This window comes from Manis javanica, chromosome 6 (assembly GCF_040802235.1).
Source record: "Manis javanica isolate MJ-LG chromosome 6, MJ_LKY, whole genome shotgun sequence".
Lineage (NCBI taxonomy): Eukaryota > Metazoa > Chordata > Mammalia > Pholidota > Manidae > Manis > Manis javanica.
The window spans coordinates 5,479,149-5,498,550 of record NC_133161.1 but is presented as its reverse complement, the minus strand read 5'-3'; the positions used below and the strand labels follow the sequence as shown (position 1 = coordinate 5,498,550).

The 19,402-nt window shown below is 58.5% G+C and overlaps 3 protein-coding genes across 10 annotated transcripts in view; 1 reads left to right on the top strand and 2 right to left on the bottom strand.

Moving 5' to 3' along the window:
* Window positions 1-52: 52 nt before the first annotated feature.
* Window positions 53-4,356, bottom strand: FASTK (Fas activated serine/threonine kinase). Of its 4 annotated transcripts, none has more exons than XM_017651684.3 (10): window positions 4,137-4,353; window positions 2,927-3,349; window positions 2,264-2,440; window positions 1,999-2,138; window positions 1,329-1,542; window positions 1,069-1,183; window positions 752-843; window positions 535-670; window positions 345-459; window positions 53-260 (listed from the first exon to the last, which is right to left on the bottom strand). In XM_017651684.3, exons 1-10 carry the CDS (start codon window positions 4,216-4,218, stop codon window positions 153-155), a joined length of 1,602 nt encoding a protein of 533 aa, XP_017507173.2. In that variant the 5' UTR covers window positions 4,219-4,353; the 3' UTR covers window positions 53-152. The 4 variants fall into 4 exon arrangements, with proteins under 4 accessions (XP_017507173.2, XP_017507171.2, XP_017507174.2 ...); XM_017651682.3 differs by having other exon boundaries at window positions 1,069-1,228; window positions 4,137-4,345; XM_017651685.3 differs by lacking the exon at window positions 4,137-4,353 and adding an exon at window positions 3,889-4,030 and having other exon boundaries at window positions 1,069-1,228.
* Window positions 4,357-4,588: 232 nt separating this feature from the next.
* On the bottom strand, window positions 4,589-7,151 carry TMUB1 (transmembrane and ubiquitin like domain containing 1). 2 transcript variants are annotated; one of them, XM_017651688.3, is made up of 3 exons: window positions 6,818-7,151; window positions 5,648-6,066; window positions 4,589-5,357 (listed from the first exon to the last, which is right to left on the bottom strand). In XM_017651688.3, exons 2-3 carry the CDS (start codon window positions 6,034-6,036, stop codon window positions 5,006-5,008), a joined length of 741 nt encoding a protein of 246 aa, XP_017507177.2. In that variant the 5' UTR covers window positions 6,037-6,066; window positions 6,818-7,151; the 3' UTR covers window positions 4,589-5,005. The 2 variants fall into 2 exon arrangements, with proteins under 2 accessions (XP_017507177.2, XP_017507176.2); XM_017651687.3 differs by having other exon boundaries at window positions 4,591-5,357; window positions 6,939-7,140.
* Window positions 7,152-9,388: 2,237 nt separating this feature from the next.
* Window positions 9,389-19,402, top strand: part of AGAP3 (ArfGAP with GTPase domain, ankyrin repeat and PH domain 3) — a 50,449-nt gene continuing 40,435 nt past the window's right edge. Inside the window, exon 1 of one of the 4 annotated variants that reach the window (XM_073238215.1) lies at window positions 9,389-10,030. In XM_073238215.1, the coding sequence (XP_073094316.1) occupies window positions 9,712-10,030 (319 nt within the window). In that variant the 5' untranslated portion in view covers window positions 9,389-9,711. The remainder of the gene's footprint in view (window positions 10,031-19,402) is intronic. The other 3 variants (XM_036999418.2, XM_036999420.2, XM_036999422.2) reach the window with 3 other exon arrangements.

Genomic DNA, 19,402 nt, shown 5'->3' with positions numbered 1-19,402 from the left:
AAAAGAGGTGGGGGGCCCTGCCAGCTCCCTCTCCCAAAAATGAGATGCACCATGGGGAAAGAGACTTTAATGAAAAACCAAAACAAAGGAATTCAAAGTGCAAATTGTCCACCCCCCATAGGGGGGCCAAACTGAACCCCAAGTACACCCCCTCACCCCCCTTCAGGCCCCCAGCGGAGGCCCAAGGCCTGGAGCTTCTGCCTCAGGTAGCTCTTGAGCTGGGGCAGGCCTCTCTGCGACTCCAGTTCCTCGAAGGGCAGCTGCAGGGGAGAAGCGGCAGGTCACCCACAGTGCCTACGGGGCTGGCGACAGGGCCCAGGGGGGTGGGGGCAGGAGGCTCTCACCGGCAGGAGCTGGTAGCCCATCAGGCCTAGGTGCCGCTCCCGCAAGGCCCGGGAGCCCAGCAGCACTCGGCCATCCCGGCAGAAATGCCAGCGTTCCCGCAGCATCAGCACCACCCTGGGGAGGAGCAGACCACAGCTCAGGATCACTGCTCGAGCAGGCCGGGGAGACGTGCCCGCCCTCTTCCCTTACCTTTGGGCAGGGTCACGGGTAGTAGGCTGAGAGGCAGCCTGGCCCTGGCGACAGAACCGGGGAGGGTACGGTAGGAAAGGGTCCTGGGTGTTCACGGGAAGCACAGCACCAGCACTGCTGACACACAGCAGGAAGTCTGGAGGCCGGAAGAGAATGGGCCACAGGCTTTTAGCCCAGGCTCCACTTCCCCGGCCGCCCCCACCCACCTGGAGCTCACCTGTGCAGTAGCCCGGAGGCACGGTCAGGTCCTGGCGGTACTTCTCCTCCCCCAGCAGCTGGCGCAGCCCCTCAGCTACTATATCCTTGTGACTGAGAGGGGAAAAGGACACTGATTCCTGGAAAGGCCCAGGAGTCTCCTCCTAGCTCAGCAGCCTAGCCCCTCAACCCTGGGCAAATGCCTTCTTTGCCTCAGGGCCCATTTTACTTCCTGACTGCTAAGAGTGTAAAAGCATGGACAGTTCAGGGCCCCTTGGCTTTTCTATTCTGTGCTGCTTGCGGGCAGGTCCCTTCCCTTCCCCAGGCTGCCCCAGCCACCTGTACTTGCGGCGGGCACGGTCGGTGATGAGTGGCTGGGGGAAGATGGGCACTTGCTGCCTTCGGGGAAGGCGAGGACCCCGGTATCCTGGGAGCTCCAGCTCCACAGCCATGTCTAGCAGGGAGAGGTAGCGCCGCACAATCAGGGCATGAGGGGTGCCTGCAGGAAAGCAGGACTGAGATTTGCTGGGCTGCGGTGCCCCCAACCCCCGTTTCCCTGCCCACTGGCCTCAGGGACTCAGCCAGCCCTGTCTGCGCACCACTGATGTGGTTGATGAAGCCTGGGGAGAAGACAAAGTGCAGGGCACGGGAGGGCAGGCACTGCAGCTGGCACAGTGACATCAAGATGTTGACAGTGGCCAGGGGGGCCACCCCTGCTTCCCGAGCCAGGATCCTCTCAAGGCAGGGCATAAACTGCTGCTCCAGTGGCAAGTAGTTCAGCCGCCCAAAGGGCAGGACTAACTTCTGTACCACCTGTGGAGGAAGAGCAACCCATCACCCAGAACGAAACAGCTCTCCGTTACCCTGTACAAGCTGAACCTCAGACAGGCTTAGCCTGCAAGCTCATAACACTATAAAGGCTGAACAATCCCTCTACCCCTGACACATACACCAGAAATATAACCAGTGTCTTGAACCCCATGTGATTAATCACCAAAGAAGCCAGGCAGACATCACTGTGGGGTCTGGCACTGAAGACTTATGAGAGAAGTGGGATCAACGCAGTTCGGCTGAGTACTTGCAGAGCTGCAGAGCAGGGCAGTTGGACAAGCCAAGAGAGGGTGTGAGCAAGATGGACCCCTGGGAGGCAGAGCAGAGCCTCGGGCTGTTTGCTGCAGGAAGCAAGTCAGGCTGGCTAGGGTGCTGGGCCTAACGGGGTGGTTGAAGATGACTAGGAGAAAAGCATGGGAGGGTGGGAGGCAATCCCACCTTGCTGCTGAGCTGGACTTCCTGGACCACCAGGAAGTGGGCAATGGCTTCCAGAAGCTGGGGCTCCCGCAACCGGTGACGGGCCAGGTGCTGGGCCAGGAGCACCATCACATGGGGTGTCAGTTCCTCTGGCCTGGCCTCTGCAAAGAACAGCCTATCAGGCTGGACATTCAGGCCAGACCTCCAGACTAGATTCCTCCTTCACCCACACTGCCTGCTGCCTCCTCAGTCCCTACCCCCACCTGCCTTTCGCCCCCTCCAGCACCTGCCAGGCTGTGGATGAGGTGCTGCCGTGGATGCCGCAGGAAACGGGGGCAGCTCAAAGCAGCCTCCAATCTTTGTCCACCAAGGACAGGATGCGGAGGGGGAGGTGGCTTCGGAGGGAGGCGGAGCCTTCGCTCCTGCTCCAGGGCACACACCAGGGGCCCATCTGTTGGGAAGCCTGAGAGGGAGAGGGTCAGAGGAGGCAGTTCTGATAACAGGGAGTTGCTCTGCTTTGCTCCAGTCAGGGAGTTCAGTTAATGAATTCCCAACCTTTCTCTGAGATCTCATGTTCTGGGTTGAAAGGGTTGCTATGGTGTAAGTGGAAACACTAGAGAAATGTGAAACACATGTGAATGTAAGGTGTCAGAAGTCTGTGGGGAAGGCCTTATACAAAGCTGGCAAGTTCTTGTCTCATGCCAATGGTGCAAATTATGGTGGCTTCCTAGAACACGTTAGGAGGGGGGAAACCCTGGCTAAGCCAAAATGAATGCTGCTTGATCCCTGCTGGCTGTCATGGACTCAGGAGGGCAGTGGCAAGTGTGCTGGGCTATGCTGCCATTCCTGGTAAAGCCTGAGAGTTGAATTCTGTCAGTGAACTTGGGTCCTCTACTGCTCTTTGCCTGTTCTTCCATTAACACCCCCACCCCCCAGGCATCCTCCTCACCAAGTAAGACTGCAAGGTGCAGACACACGTGGATGGTGTGAATGTCAAAGGAGGGGCAGTTTCGGATGATGAGCTGACTCAAGTCCTTCAGAGTGGCCTGCTCCACAGGAGGGGGCTGTGGCTGAGACCTCAAGAGCTGGCCCAGACGATGAAGTGCCACCGGGTAGTGATGGGCACGCACCTTGGTCGGGTTCTGGCCCAGCCAGCGTAGCAGCTCCCCAGGGCTCCTTGCCTGTTCCAGAAGCCGCTGCAGCCCCTGCACAGGGCCTGCATGGGACCCTCTTCCAGGAGGCGGATCCCCCCACTTGCTGGGCCCCAGACAGCAGGGCTGTACTGACGGGAGCAGCAGCAGGCCAGACAGCCGTGCAGTGGAGGCCTGGGTAGAGAGCAGGACTCGAAGCATGGAGTTGGGTGACGGAGACCCTGAAGGGTGGCCCAGAAAAGACGGTGAGGTTTTCTCCAAAGGGGAGAAAGACCTGCTATCTACTTTTCACCTCACTCCCCATCTGGAGGGGCCTCGGCTCAGAGCAACCCAGACTTATGTTCATCCTTCTCTGTGACTGCTCTGGTCCTCTTCCCCACCTAGCCCTTATCTCCTCCTATCCTTACAAGCAGCAATCATAATCCTTCAGTGTCCTCAGCGCAGTAATATTTACAAAGCAACTCCACATGCATTAAGTATCTCTTCTGATCTTTACACGCCTATGAAGGAGTAGGTAGGACTGTCATTACCTCGATTTCACAGGTGGAGAAACCAAGGCCCAGAAAGGCGAAAGGGTTAAATTAAGCCCGAGGTCACGAACAGGGTTAGTGGTCGCGCCCAGCCTGGTGCCCGGCTCGCTCCGTCGATACGACCCCCCGACCACCTCCCCCTCCCGCAGGAGGCGGCGGCGGCACGGAGAACGGAACGCGGGCTCCGCAGCCGGACGGTCCTGGGTTCCATGCTGGGCGCTCCCACTTACCAACTGCGTGACCTTGGCCGAGTGGCTTCGTCTCTCTGCCCAAGCCTCCTCACCCGTGAAAGGAGAACTCTGCACCCACTTGGCAGGGCACCCGCGTAGCCCGAGTGCGCAGCTTCGCAACCGCGCGAGTCGGCTGTGTCAGGGTCCCCACACCCACCCGGCCTGGGGGCCCGGGAGACCGTGGTCACGGTCGCCAACACCAACTTCCGCCACCCTCCCGCGGCACACCCCAAAGGCGCCACCCCTACATGACTCCCCAGGCCCCGCGCAGGTCGCTCCCTCAGTCGGTCTCGGGGCCCGGAAGCCGGGTTCCCCCCGCGGCCTCCTCATCGGCGGGCCGCCGGGTCCGCCATCTTCCCAGCAGCCCCCAAAACACGGCCCAAACGTGAATCGCGGCTCTGTGCTCAGCCAGCAAAGACGTGGCTCCCGTCAGGCCCCGCGCGCCGGGGCTCCGCGAGCTCCGCTCCTTACTTCCGGGAAGCTGCTCCGGGCTCGAAACAGGAGGGGCGGAGCCAAAAGGCTGGGCGCTGAGCCTGGGGCGTAAAGCTGAGCGGAAGTCAACCTGCGAAGGGTCCTCTCCGCGCCCTGCGCTCTTCTCCGGGAGGGGGAAGGCGAGGGCGGCCCCCCAACCCCAGGGGCCCCCACACACACTCACAAAGAGTGAAAATTCACAGTTCTTTAATCCGCACATGTTCCAGAGAACCCCTCCACCCTTCCCAACCCCTTCCCCAGCCCCCCGCGGTCCCTGGATCCCCAAACCAGCCCAAGATGCTCTGGGGCTAGAGGCGGCCGGGCGCTCAGGCAGAACACTAAGGCGGGCCCAGGGGCGCGGCCGGGCTCTGCCCAGGGTCGAGGCACTGACAGCAGCTGCCCGACCCCCTGGGGCCCACAGTCAGTGAGGGCTGAAGGCCAGCAGCCCCGGGCAGCCCAGAGTCACGGAGGCCACAGGGAGGGGCCTCGGCGGCGCCCTGAAGGGCTCTGCGGCGCAGGGCAGGGCTCCAGGGAGGTGGGAAGAGGCAGGCGGGAGAGGCCGGCCTGGGCAGACAGCAACTCCCACCGCGTCGTGGGGAGCAAGGTCTGGAGGGGCCGGCGACACTGCCGAGGGCCCGGGGAGGCACTACGGGCGGTACATGGCGAAGGCCAGGAGACTGAGCAGCAGCGTGAAGCCGGCCAGGCCCAGAGTGGCGGTCAGGGGAAAGAAGGGCCGGTACTGAATCTGGCAGTACCACAGCAGCAGCAGGAGGAGTCCCAGCAGGGGCAGCAGCAGCCCGCCTACCTCCAGCCCGGAGGGGCCTGGCTCGGACCCCGGTGGGCAGGGCGGGCGTGGCGGCCCCACCCGAGGGGACACGTGGCAGTGGAGAACGCAGCTGGGAGGGAGATGAAGGCTGCCCAGGGTCTGGGTGTCGTCTCCTAGCAGCTGCCCTTGGTAGATGAGTCGCACTTGCTGTTCCCGGCCCGGAAACTGGGTCCTGAGGAGAGAGGGACCTGGGTAAGAGAGCAGGCCTCAGGCAGTCCTGGTCCCTCGCCCAGAACAACACTCCCACGCCTCACCTCTGCCCTCCACCCACCACCCAGGTCATGGCCTCCAAGAGGATCCCCTCCAGCTACAGGGGAATAGCAGAGTGTTCCATTTGGGGACCTCAGTTCCCTTATCTATAAAATGCAGGGGGAGTCCCAGAAAACGCTGGCGGCCCTTCCAGGTCTGTGATCACTCCCACCCACTGTTCAGCATTTCTTTTCTGTCCTCATTCCAGCTTACCTTTTCAGGGAGCCGATGGTGTCATGGGGCCAGGCCCTGGCCACCTGCTCTGAATCGTTGAGGAATTTCAGTCGGAGCACCAGGGGCTCCTGCGGGGAGTCCGGGGGTGGCAGCGTTGTTGCAAGCCCTGTGCCAGGCTCTGGCTGAACGGTGTGGCCCCTGTGTCTCAGGCTGGGGGTCTCAGCGCCTGGGGCCTCTCCTCTGATGCTGTCGGTGACTGCCATGGCTTCACTGGGTTGTGCTGGTGTTGGGGTCCCTGATGGCTGGGGCAGTGGGTTGGTGCCCTCGGAGGTGTGTGTTGAGACCCAGGCAAGTGCCAGCACCAGAAGGCAGGCAAGCACCGTGAAAAGGACGGTCACCTCATCACCCACCCCTTCAATCAGGGCCATGGCATCTGCCTTGCTGGCCACGCTACCGAGCTGGGGAGGCACAAAGAACCCATGAGGGGTGGGCCCACTGGCAGAGAGCTCTCTGAACCTCAGCAGGCTACTGACCCCACCCCACCGTAACTCGCCCACCTCTCATTCCTGTGCCCCCTTACCAAATCCCACCCCAGGGCACAGATTGCTCTGGTCACCCTAAACTTGCCTCGAGTAGCCTTTCCCATCACCAAATCCCAAGTCCTAACTTGCAACCCGAGTTCCAGGTCTTTCACCAGCTCCCCAGTTCACTCAAACACTGCGCCTAAGTAAGAACTTTAACCTTCTAAGCAGCCTCTCCCCTAAATTCAACCGTCACCAAACTTCACTCTAAAGTGACGGTCTACTTCATTCCAAAGCTAATAGATTTCATTCCAAAGCCTATCTACCCCAAAGTTTATCTACTCACTCGTTAAAGTTTAACCATGGGGGGAGAAAAAGGGCCTCTATGCCCACCCTCACCTCCTATTACCATTTACCCAAACCCCACCCGCGGCACGAGACTGTTCCCCAAGGTTTCCCCACACCAGACGTCAAACTCCGCCCTTAGGCAATCTGGAGCTTGGGACGGTTGCCACCCCTTGGACCAACTCGGTCCCTCCCGGCCCACTCAGCCCCACCCAGAGGCGGCTCGACTCCGCGCCCCCTCAGGAAGCATCGCCGAACGCAGCTGGCTGGTAGACCCCAGAAGCCGCCCGGAAATCCTGGACTTCGCCCTCCCCGCCCCTAACCTCTCCAGCACTCCTCCCACCTTTCCGCCCCCACCGAGCCGCAAGAGGGCAAGAGCAATCCTGGGGCGGGGCGAGCGGGGTCCAGCTGGGGCCGGGGCGGCGGCGTGGGGGGGGAGACGCGGTCACCGCGCAGGGACTCACCGCCCTGTTCCGCCAGCTCCATAGCGGACCGCGTTGGACGCTTCCGGGCGGGAGGCGCTGAGGTCGCAGACACCTGAAGGCACCCCCGCTTCCCCGCAGCCGCTTCGCGAAGCATTGTGGGACTTGTAGTCCCGCACAGTGCCCAGTCTCCGCCTGCCACCCCGCGGACCCACTTGCGCGGCACGGCGGGCTAATCGCTGAGGAGCCGGTGGAGACGGGCTTGGGGTTTGTACCATCCGCTAGGGATTTCTGCCCCCTCCGCAGCCTGCAGTCAGGGCTTCTGTCACTCCAGGAACTAGCGTCATCGGGATCACGTCAGAGCACCGTGTTTGGAGATGCAGGCTCTGGGGAGTTCAGGTGTCAAGTGGACTCGACAAGGCACCTTGGAGTCCTCCCCCACCCTCTCCCCCACCCCCTCCCCCATTGATTCTCCAACCCAGAGCCCAGTACCAAGGGCTGCTCCACCAGGTTGGCTGAGGATTCCCGCCCCTACGACTGGCCACCTCGGCTTGGGCTATCCTGTTTTCCCGGTCCCCTCTTCCACTTTGCCCCTGTAAGGCTGTGCAGGACATGAACGTTAGAACCTGGCACAAATACTGATCCCTTATCCTGTGTTTGTCCACTAAATGACCTTTGGGTGCATTATTGAACCTCTTTGAACTAAATTTCGTTGTTTGTAAAACATACCTCATAAGGCAATTGTGGGGAAGAAATCAGGTGTGTTTTATTAAATAAGTGTGAAAAACAGGTAAGGGATCTATCATGCAGTAGATACTTGCTCACCTAGTATTTATTAGTAGACTCCCCTCACCAAAATCTAGGCTTGGAAATTGGGTCCTTAGAGTTTACTGTGTAGAGGATGTTGAGCCCCAGCCTGGCCTGGGCCCCTAATTTCTGTGGGTTTTCCCTCCTTCCTCTGGGCTCCTATAGCTACAGAGATCTCACATCCTGTATTCTATAGGCCAGTCTTGATTAAATGTGATGTACCCCCAGGTGTTCCCATAGAACATCCCTACTTGTGGGAGCAAGTTCTCCAAGTGTTTCCTTGGGAAAGTCAGTTAAAATTTGTAACATACAGAACTAACTTATTTCTAGTTCCTTCCCATTCGTTAATTCTAGAAACATTTATTATATGTATACTATATGCTGGGAATACAATGGCAAATACAACACAGGTGAATGTGTCCCTGCCCTCATGTGGCCCACATATAATAGAGGAGACAGAGGTATAGAATGCCCAACTGTGCTAAGCCAGCTGTGTGCTGGCTGCATTTGAGGAGCTGTTTACCCTCAGCATCTCTCCTGGTATTTAGCTGGTACAAATTCTCACTGTCAACTGTAATTAAACATCTAAAAGAGATGTTAGACATTTTTTCTAGAATTTTGGATCACCAGCTAGATGATCTGTTCAACCACTTACTTTGCAGATGAAGTGCTGAGAGGGTACAGAACATCCTTGAAGTCAAACAGGTGGATAAGACCTGTATCTCAGGAGCTGGGGAGCCTTAGGTGTTATGAGCTTGCATCTGGTTCTTTGGAGAGTGGAGAACACTTAGGAATGGTGACTGGTTTGGTATTGGGGAACATTGTGGTGCTAACTGAATGGGAGGCAACTTTTTGCTGGGAAGAGACTCATGTTAGCCTGGGAAGTAGAAGTGTGTGTAAAAAGGATGGCGTGTTAACTGTCAGAGGACACAGAGGGACGCAGCCCTGGCAGGCTGATTGTTTGGGACCAGTGTCCTGCACATGCCAGCTCTTGTGGGTTTTAGGAAAGGTTGTGTTTGTGAGTGTTGGGGGGTGGAGGTGGCTAGAAGGACTGCAGCTCTCACAAATGGGGACAGAGAGAAACTGGGACATTGAAGGGAGCGCCCAGGACCCAGAAAAAATGGACAGGAACACAAGTTGGACAAGGGGGTGAGGACAGTTAAGAGAGCCATGTGGGCTCTGGTGAGTGAGGGAAGAAGGCATATTTGATTATTTCCCCTTCTTCCTCTATGCACCAAAGGGGTCCAGCGGTGGTCAGCTAACCCTCTCCGATCCGGCGGGAAGTCTTTTAGGAGATGCCCAGAAGATGAGTCCGAAGGGAGGACGATGTTAGCGTGGCACCTGGGCTGGCGACCCTCTGCCGCCAATCAGCCGCGTTCAGCAGTACCTTCAGGCGCAGGGCACTGTTCGGGCACTGCCCAGGAATCGGACACCCCCACGAGACCAGTGCACGGAGGCGAAAGCTACAGCCAGGGCCGGGAGGAGGCCAGAGCAGCGGTCCGCTCTGAACGAGTAGCTCACGCGGCGGGTGTGGGTGGGGCTGGAGAGGAGGCGGAAGGGCCCTGGCTAGGTGGGAGGGGCAGCGACGCCAGGCCTGGAGCGCGCGGCTCGGGGGCGGAGGCTGCAGAACGAGAGAGCCTGCGAGGGGCGGGGGCGGCGGGGAGGGGGCTCGGGCTGCCAGTGCCGTTGCGGCGGGGGCGGTGGTGCGTGCGCATGACGCGGGGGGAGGGCCCGGGATGCGCGCTCCCGGCCCCGTTGTTGTCGCCGCTGGAGGCTGTTCTGAGGCAGCGGGACCGCGGCGCTGCTAAGCGCCGGGCAGCGGAGGCCACAGCGTGCGCGGCGGCGCCTCCCGGCCTCGGCGCCCGGCCCCCGACCCGATGCGCTAGCCCCGCGCAGCCTACTCTGTAGTCCCGGCCCCGCCAGCCCCGCGCGCCCGCCCGCCGCCGCCGCCGCAGCGCCGCCCCAGGCGCTGGCCGGGCCAGCCTCGGGCTCCCGCGGCTCCGGAGCCATGAACTTCCAGGCGAGCGGTGGGCAGAGCCCGCAGCAGCAGCCGAGCCTGACGGCTCCGGGGGGCGGCGGCGGCGCAGGGGGCGGCGGGCAGTTCGGTGGCGCGGGGCCCGGGGCCGGGGGCGGCGGCGGCCCTTCGCAGCAGCTGGCCGGTGGGCCTCCCCAGCAATTCGCGCTCTCCAATTCGGCGGCCATCCGGGCAGAGATCCAACGCTTCGAGTCCGTGCATCCCAATATCTACGCCATCTACGACCTGATCGAGCGCATCGAGGACTTGGCGCTGCAGAACCAGATCCGGGAGCACGTCATCTCCATCGAGGGTAAGCGGAGCCAGGGACTGCGGGAACTGGGGAGCGGTGGCCCCTCCAGCGCCGGCCAGGGGCTCGGCCCAGCCGCGCTCTCCCAGTGTGGGGTCGTCGCGCGCCTGAGGTCTGGACCACGCGGTTTGCTGGTCGCCGGCTTTGCGGAGCCGGTTTCCAGGCTTTGCCATATCTTGTCCTGGGACACTTTGGGGCCGGGAGCCGGTCCCATGCCAGGGGACCTGTTTTTTTGCCCTTACTGCTTCGGGCGCTATGGTGGTGTCGCTCTGGGGACGGGTGCTCTTGGAGCCGCAGAGGTTCCGGGGACCTGGAGCCAGAGTTGGTCAAGCAGGGCCGGGGAGGGTGGGAGCGGCCGAGGGCCTCGGCTGGCCGGGAGGTGGGACCGTTGCCGGAGAAGCGTGTCCACTGCCCCGGCCCTGCAACGCGGCGGGGTGGGGATCTCAGCCTCCCTTTAGTGGATGGCAGCCTTCCCGGGCCCGGCTCCCGCAGGCCCCAGAGGGTGGCGCTCACCGCGGCGCCCTCTCCCGATGCAAACCCCGACGCCGCCGCGGCCGGGTGGGTGCGGGCTAGGCCTGGTGCGGGGCGCAGGCACCGCCACCGCGTGGGAGGCGTCGGCGGGTCCATGGGCGCCTTCGCCGAATAACAAGTGAATAACAAGCGCGCCGGGCACCCGCCGCTGCTCTCCGGAGCCGCATGGAAGGCGGGTGCAGGACTGCGGGACGCTGACAGACATCTGGGGGCACAACGCTGGGCTTCGGACTGGAGCCCCGGACCACTGTCCTGCCCAGCGCTTCTTTCTCTAGGCACTCGGGCCCTCGACTTGGGTGCACGCTGTTGGCACATTCCCCACAACCCCTGGTGTGTTGGGGGCAGGTATACCCACAGGCAACCCCGTGGCATGGTGACATTTGAGTCCCGGTTGTGCAGATGGGCCTTATCCTGCTTCGACCTCTGGCTCCATTTGAAGGGGGACACCCACCAGCAGGTGGTGGCTGCTGCCCTAGTGGAAAGGCAGGAAGACTGCCAGGTCTTTGCTGATGACACGGAACTGTGGGCAGGGGCCCATCCACATCTTTGATCTCACAGTTTGGGCCCTGCTCCCATCTGTGTCCTTGTGAGGCTCTGGCAAAGGAGCAGGTTAGTCATTTGGGAGTAGAGGACCCCACTTAGGGCTGGGCCCTGCCCTTTTTTGTAACCATCCGGTATGACTTCTTCTGTCCTTTTCCCAGCCCTCTCTCATCTATTTTCTCTCAAGGCTGAGTTCACTGTGAACTAATTAGGGGACAGAAAAAACTCATTAACATGGGTTTGAGTAAATGGCCTGAATCACCATTGTGGCTGGGGACCAGGAGATGGCATTGTGTGAGCCTGGGGCCCCAAAGAGAGATGACCAATTTTTCCTCCTAGATCTGAAGGGGGTGGGGTGGGGAGAGCTGCCATTCCCTGCAGCCTCCAGTCCTTCAGGGGATGTAGACATCTCTGTCAGCTCTAAAACACAGCCGTCAGCCCCTTTTGGTGGAGAGCTTGGTGGGCCAGCTACAGAGGGGTGAGGGAAGGGAGGCGTCTGTGGCAGAGCCCGCCCACAGCGGAAGAGGCAGGAATCAGCTGGCGTCTATGTCCAGTCCTGCCTCCTCAGCAGTGAAGCCCCAGCTCAGGAGGTTCCTGACTGGGACCTCTAAGGCCGTAATTCCTGGGACGCACCTGCGTTTTCAACCCCCAACTTGAATTCAACAGGGCAGGCAGAATCTCCCCTCCTGGAGCCCTCCCCCATGACCAACTGCCCCACTGCAGTTTGGAAGTACCCCATGTTCCGTCTGCTTAGCCTGGGAGCTTTGTCTCATCTCGAATCCTGGGACCCGATGTCTCATTGTCACCAGGTCCAGCTGCTCCTCACGCATCTTTCTCAGCTCTGCTGATCCTAGCTTCCCTGTTCTTTCCTGGCAAGGCCTCGCATTTGTTACCTTCTTCTTCCCCTTTTTTCCAACTTCTCTCTTGAAACTCATCTTCATTACCCATCTCACCCCTGCTTTCCCACTGTCACCTCAGCTTTTCTGCTAATGATGGGCATAAAAAAAAAAAGACCCAAAAAACTGCTTCTCCAGTCTCTGCCTCTAACCTGCCTGCAGTAGAGCTTCCCTCCATCTGTCAGACCATATAGCTGCCATCCTGCAAGGCAGTACCCCACCTTCTCTCTGGGGGGAAGTGGGGAGCAGCTTCTCAGTGGTTCCCTGCTCACTCTGAGCCTGACCAGGCCCCCCTGCTGGATCCCAGCAGACCTGAGTCCTGGCTGTTACATCACAGCATTGCCTGGAAGGCTGACCTGCGTTTACCAGGGATGAGCCTCTTAGTGGGAAGGGATGGCATTTTCCTAGCGTATGGTGAGCCTCCACCTCGCCCCTGTAATACTTTGGTAAAAGGTTTATTTTACCCAGCATTGAAGGTGACCTGGGGGATGCAGGTGGAATCCGTTTGGTACTGAGGAAGTGCAATGGCACCTTGCCCTCCTGTCCTCTCTCTGCTTCTCTCAGTCCCCACTGACCCCGTGGCCAGGACAGGAGGAAGCAGAGAAATGTTCTGCTTTCCTGTGTTTCAGGACAGGATTTGAGGAGAGGCAGACCGTTTTGAAATCCCACCAAAAGCCAAAGAAGGAGAAAACTTGTGCATCCTGTGCTCTTAAGGAATGAGAGATGCATGGTCAGGAGCCAGGATAGAGTGACAGCAGACCACATGCAGAACCTCTGAGTCACTCCCACCTCCCTGGTGGGGAAACTGATGCAGGGCCTAGGCAGGAACCTGCAGGGAAAGGAGCTCCCAGGACTTGCGTGGGTCTCCTGGCTGTGTCCTAGAAAGGGCTGCCTCAGTCCAGACGGGGGACCACCAGGGCGCAGGGACACAGGGACACTGGGCCAAATGAGCTGGAAGGCAGGATGAGCTATTGGGAAGAGTGGCCTGGAGAGGTGGGCTTGTTGCTGAGTAGATGCGAACGGGGGGGGGGGGGGGGGGACGGGGACGGGGGGACGGCTGCCTGAGAGGAAGGCAAGCAGGGGTGGGCTCTGCAGGCGGCTAGGGAGGGCCAGGAAATGGACCGTAGCCATGGTGAGCTGTATGGCAGCTCCTGTGCGCAGGAACCAGGCTTTGTCAACTGGGTGACTTGTTCCTGTCCCCTTCTGTTTGCCCCCAGCAAACAAACTTTTTTTAAATCAGTGAAGTGCCTTCGGGCGTCCAGCTCAGGCCAACACCTTTTCATCCTTCACCTCACTGTTCCCTAGACACATTCAGGCGCCGGTCTGCCTCTGTGGGCACGGGGGTGGGGGAGCATTCTCAAGGGACCGAGGTAAAGAGGTGTGGGTTTTCCTGTTTGGTCCTCGGCTCGAGAGAGAAGGGACCACTGGCCATGGGCCTGGCATGGGGACTCAGAGGGAGCAGTAAGAGGGTGTCAGCCTCAGCAGCGACACCCTTCCCTGCAGGCCTGCCTGGGCTTCAGATTTGTCTCCCATTTCCTGTGTGTCCTGTGACTAGATCCTAGCAGTAGCCCTCTGATGCAGAGAGGAGAACCACTAATCATTCTGGACACAGAGAAACTCTCTCCTGAGCACCTTGGCCCTTCTAGCCTGTTCCGCGAGTGGGCCCCAACCTGCTGGAGGTGCTCACCTTTGGGATTTGCTGAAGTCTGCATTTCTGAGGCTCCCTCCAGGGGATCTGATTTAGTGGGTTTTACATGGGGCCAGGCACCTGCATTTGTAACTTTCCTTGGCCTTTCTGGTTTAGGGGATGAGTGCCTGGTAGGGCTCTGGTTGCTTATTTAGGACTTTGCACAAAAGAACTCAAAGAATTGTGAAAAAGAGGATATTCATGTAGGTGCTCTTGGCCAGGGAAAGCTGCGTGTGTTCCAGATACATTTACTTAGCTCCTACTGTGTGGCCCAGCTGCAGCTAGCTCAGGGATGGGAGGGTGGAAGGAAGGGGAGGGGGAGGAGAAGGGGCCGTGCCAGCCCTCTCTCCAGACCCCCAGGGGGACTGGATCAGCCGGTGGGAGGTGCCAGAGCAGAGATTGGGAGTCCGGGAATAAAGCCTAGATTTTAAGATCAGGGCAAAGGTTAGTTAGGACTGGTGAAGACTCATCAAGACCCCTTTTCCTCAAGCTCAAAGGAGAGGGCTGGAAAGGCCCCCTCCCCGGCCTGACCTCAGGCAGCAGTGCGCTGGAGCAGCCCCCATCCTCTCATTCAGTCCTCATGCACTGAGCTCAGTTCTGCCAGATGGAAAGCACTGCGTAGATGAGACAGTGCTTGCTCCTGAGTACCCCATGACTGGCTCATGCCACTTACTCTCCTCTACCACTTAGTTTTTTTTATTTTTTATTATTTTGGTATCATTAACATACAATTACATGAGCAACATTGTGGTTATTAGATTCCCCCATCATCAAGGCCTCACCACCACTTATTTCTTTAATCAGATGTGTGTGCCAGGGGGTGGGGGAAGGAGGATCCGGGAGACCTTCCACACAGCGGGGACAGGTCCACCAAAGGAGGCAAGGGAGGGCGCTAGTGTGGCGTGGTGTTCAAGGAGCAGTGGACTAGTCTGCATGGCTGGGCCACTGAGTCCACAGGGGACAGGCAGGAGGACCCCGCTTTGGGAGTTTTTTAATGCTGTATCCTGTATTAACTTATTTACACCTCACCATTCCAGGAGACCTTTCAAGATGGCGCTTAATTCTGCAGAAGCTGGGCTGTCCTGGGAGGGCCGAAGCAGGAGCCTGCAGGCAGGTTGGGTTTGAGAACTTGCCCTCTCGGCTGCAGTGTGCTAGGTGGGTTAGAGGGAGCAGCAGCCACTGGGTAACGCAGCAGGAAGAAAAGTGGATTAATGACCTCTTAGTGTCCACACCATGCATTTGTGCCATGAGCCCTCCCTGCCAGCTGTCAGCCAGTCTTTGGCATCAGAACCTCCATAGTGGAGGGAGGGAGGGAACATGCCCTTCTTGAAAGGTAAGACTACCAGCTCAGGGGAGCCGAGGCCCCAGGGACGCAGGGCAGGGCCCTGGGAACTCCCCTGTCTGTTCAGCACTGCCTGAGCACCCACCCAGGAACCTTCGGCTTGTTCTTATTCCCTTTAATGTGCAGGTCACTCGAAGTTCATTTTACCAGATTGCCTTCCTCCTGACTCCTGACTGACTCTCACCACACAAGGGGTCAGCGACAGCTAAGTTTGGAGCATGTAGCTGGGCCCTAGAGTCATGGAGGTGGGAGGGAGGTTCCTGAAACAGCTGCTTTTGAGGACATAGCCTGGGGCTGGTACGGTACTCCCCCAGGCAGCACCCTTCCGCCTGCCTGCTACAGATGTTTGTGTGGCATGTGCAGCTCTGTGCAGTTCACTGTTTATTTTCCCACAGAGTCTTTTCCATACACAGGTATCATCTCCATCTGCGGGTGGGCTGGCCTAGGACTTGGGCTGAGCAACTTCTCCCAGGCCATGCGCATTGTGGTAGAACCAGGGATGTAACCAGGCTTTCCAGCTGCTTGTCGGGTGTTTTCCCCTGGCCTGGATGGATGCCCATCAGCCATTCAAGGGTGCCTCTCAGGGAAGCTTTTTGACCTCAGGTTTAACTTTTGGAAACTTCTAGAAAATAACTTACAGTTGTCTCAGGGTCCTCTTTGCTGCTGTAATTTCCTTCTCAATGTCTTGAATCCCCAGCCAAACAATGGCTCTCGGGGGCATCTCTCCTTCTGTGAGCAGCATAGCTATTGCATACAGTACACAGGTGCTTGCTCATAAACACTTTGAAATATTTAAGCATTTGAAAAACTTAAATATATGTTTTAGTGACAAAAGTGATGCATGCTTGTTAGAACAAATTCAAATATGGAAAGAAGGAAGCAGAAGTCATGTGTGCCCCACCTTCCCCTCCTGGGAGGTGCCTGCTGTTGGTGTTCTGTCCTGCACATACCTACTATCAACTACACCAGATCGGTTTCATATTATAGGCGTTTCACAGCCAAGGGGAGATTGTATGAAAGATAACTGCCAAGGGGAAGGGGAGCCAGAGACATGCAGATTCCCAGAAGGCCCCTCTGGTCATCTGCCCACCCGCAGCTCCCTGATAGAGACCAGGATCCCTGGGTTCTCATTCCTGCTCAGCTGCTAGCTGGAGAGAGTGTGTGGGTGCATCACCTCTGCCCTCGCCTGTCTTCTGGAGGTGCATTTGGGTGGCATCTGCATAGCTCGCTGTGACTGCACACGAGTGTTTGAACCGCATCCGTCTAGACTCTCTGGCCATGGTCCCGTGTGTCCAGGGACTGGGGGTTCTGTGTGTCCAGGGACTGGGACATTCTCAGCCCGCCTCCTTGCATGTGGCACTTTGACATGTGCTGCCCGGGGCCCCCTTGAAGGCAAGGAAAGGGGAGAGCTTCTGTGCCTGTTTCCTGATGTGAGACAGAGGGGCTGCCACAGAACCCACCTGTAGGTTGTGCTGGGTGAGGCATGGCGGGTCACGCTTGTAAAGTGCTTACGGCAGTGTTTGGCACCGAGGAAGCGCACAGCGAGTGCTGGTCACTATTTTAAAAGGCTGCAGGGTGCCCTGTGTTAGGATTAGGGTTCCTTATACGTCTCCTTGGACATAGATCTTCGTACAGTCATCTGATTACTTCCTTTGGACAAATTCCCAGAAGAAAACGGTGAGACTGTCGGGTGTGCACGTTTCCAGGCCTCGTGTTGCCCCCCGCTGTCCCGTTCCCATTTCTAGGGTAGACCACCTGCTCCCTGCCCCACACTCCTGTTCCCCGCTTGCCCCCCTCAAAGGTTAAAAAACACAATTGAATGCTTTTCCTTTTTGTTGTATTTTATGTTTATTTGATTACCAGTGAGAGTCAACATTAAAAATGTTTTTGGTTGTTTGTATTTTGTTTAATTCTCTTCATATCCTTCATTCATTTTCCTCTCAGTTTGTTACGCTTCCTTCGTGTAAGTCAGTTTTAATCTCTTAATACAGGTTTTTCCAAAGCGGGTATTTCCTTGCTTTGGGGAAGGAAGCCTCCATCCTGGCCCTCCGGGCCCTGAGGGGGGAGGCCCCACGCCTCGTGATCCCAGAGGGATGTGCCTTCACCATTTTGTGGTGTTCAAAGTGTGTATTTTCCCTCCCTGGCCTGCCTGTCGGTGCTCCGCCTGGCACGGTCGGTGTGCTCACCTACAGCAGCTTGCAGAACGGGAGCGCGGGCTCACAGTAGATTCAAGCCCAGACCCACCTCTCAGTGTGTGTGTCTGCATGCATGAGGGTGGTGGGGGAGCCCCAGAAATCTGGACCCCACTCAGGGCTCCTGCTCTGCTCCTGATGGGAGCTCCCAGCCCTTCCTCCGCCTGCTTTCTTCAAGGGAGGAGTTGACACACTTCTCTGCCCAGAGGATTTTTTTGTTAAGAAGGTGCTAAGTGAAGGCCCTGTAGCCTTTGGTGAGAAGAGCTATGAAGAGCTTTTAATCTCTCAGAGGCCCTCTTCTGCTTGGTTATTGCTTCTGGACTATTCTAGACCTCTTTACATTGGGTGCTATGGTGGAGTCAGGGCCCGTATGGGGCAGGGGTTAAGAACCTGGCTCTGGGGCCATGCTGCCTGGATTTGAATCCCAGACTTGATCACTTAGTAGCTGTGTGACTTTGGGCGAGTTCCTTAATCTCTGTGTTTTGGCTTCCTTGTTGCTAAAATGAGGTTGACAAGCACCCATTTCATCAAGTTGGTGTGAGAATGAAGTCAGTCGGCGCGTGCAGTCCTCATAGACCAGCGCCAGGCCCTTCTGCACGTCAGCATTACACGATTGGTAAAGTGCTGGGTCGTGAGGTGCAGACAGTTAGGGAGTAGGGTGCTGATCATATAGGCCAGACAGCCGAGCAGGTCCAGCTGGAGAAGGTGAGCCCAGCCCTTGCTTGGCAGGCCAGGGAGGGCGGAAGTGACCGTCCCAGGATTCAAGGTCACTGCTGAGCAGCAGGGCCTGGGCAGGCCCCTGGCTTTTTTGCGTTGCGGTGACCTCCTTCTGGCTCATAAGAGGAGAGGTGTGCTGGGCGATCCTGGTAACCACCTCTCCCTCAGCCATGACCCATAGCAGTGGTGCGAAGATGCTACGTGTCACCAGCAAATGTCACAATATTCTCTTCTCCCCATCCTGGCATCTTAGGCGGGGCCTGTTTCTGTAAGGTTTTCTGGTTTGCGGCCCTCAGGCAGTGCGTGCTGAGCAACACAGCGGCCCCTGCAGGGTGGCCCTTTACCTGTGAGAGGAGTGTCATACGGGGGCACTCCCCAAGCCGGGACCCACGCCTGGTTCTGTCCAGCTCCAAGGCCCGCCTTCTGGGTCAAGGTCTGTGTGCCCTCCCTCGACCCCCAGCCTTCCCAGCCCCCTGGCTCTTCCTCCGGTATTTGTCACAAGCTGGTGTCTGCCCTGCTCGCCGCATCCCCTCTGGACTCTGAGCCCAGTACCAGCCTGTCAGGTAATGCCTGACCAACCACCAGGGGGACTACCCAGCCCAGGAGCCCTGTTGCACCCTGGAGGTCCTTCAGGGGCCCCCCCAGCCTGTATCCCTGTGCTCTGTTGCCCCCCAGGGCCAGGGTAGTGTCCAAGGGCCTCCTCCCTACTTTCCTGAGGTGGGGGCAGCCGTTCAGGTGGGATCCTGATGTCTGGTCTGTGAGGCCTGCATCCTCCCCAAGTCAGGAGTGTGGGGAAGGGCCTTCGTGACAAACTGGTGCTCTGTTTGGCTTGGGCCCAGGCTGCTGGCACTCGTGGAGTGCCCAGCACGCACCAGGGCGCTGAGGTGACCAGAAGAGGGGGGCACCTTGAGTTCTCTCTCCTCCCTCTCGGAGTTCCCCTTCCTCCTCAAAGGGTCAGAGCTGAGCGATCAATGAAAGCACAGGGGCCTGCTTTTTGTGGTGCTTGGTTCTGACAGGTCAGCAGGCTTAGGGCCTAACAGCCAAGCTACCTGTGCAGTGAGGAAGCTTCCCTGGGGAGTTGTGGAAGTGGCCCTTCCTGCCAGCAGGCCCCGAGGGAGGGAGGAGTCAGCTCCAGAGCCAGGGGGCTGGAACGCAGGCCCGCACCCAACCGTGACCCTCGCCCCTGGGATGGAGCCATAGGGTGGCGGTAGGTGTGAGGCCCACACAGCTGAGGGCCTTGGGTGGTGGCCGTTGAGCTGGCACCAAAGACAAACTGTGTTTACTAAAAGCCTTTGTGCCGAGGGCCATAACCGGGTTTCTACGCCGTGACCCAGTGTGGACGGAAGGCGGGGGATGGCAGCGGCAGGCCTGGCCACTTTGGTAGGCACTATGAGACCCTGTTTTCCTGGGGTAGTGATTTATTATGAAGATTGCTGGTATAGTGTTTTTAAACTATTCAAACGTGCCACC

Excerpts from the sequence above, each read along its gene's own strand:
- FASTK (XM_017651682.3), bottom strand. The coding sequence starts at position 4,218 with ATGAGGAGGCCGCGGGGGGAACCCGGCTTCCGGGCCCCGAGACCGACT. Across the intron at positions 3,350-4,136 it reads CGCGGGGCCTGGGGAGTCAT|GGTCTCCGTCACCCAACTCC; the intron begins GTAGGGGTGGCG and ends GCCACCCTTCAG. Across the intron at positions 2,441-2,926 it reads GCACCTTGCAGTCTTACTTG|GCTTCCCAACAGATGGGCCC; the intron begins GTGAGGAGGATG and ends TCTCCCTCTCAG.
- TMUB1 (XM_017651688.3), bottom strand. The coding sequence starts at position 6,036 with ATGGCCCTGATTGAAGGGGTGGGTGATGAGGTGACCGTCCTTTTCACG. Across the intron at positions 5,358-5,647 it reads ACCATCGGCTCCCTGAAAAG|GACCCAGTTTCCGGGCCGGG; the intron begins GTAAGCTGGAAT and ends CTCTCTCCTCAG.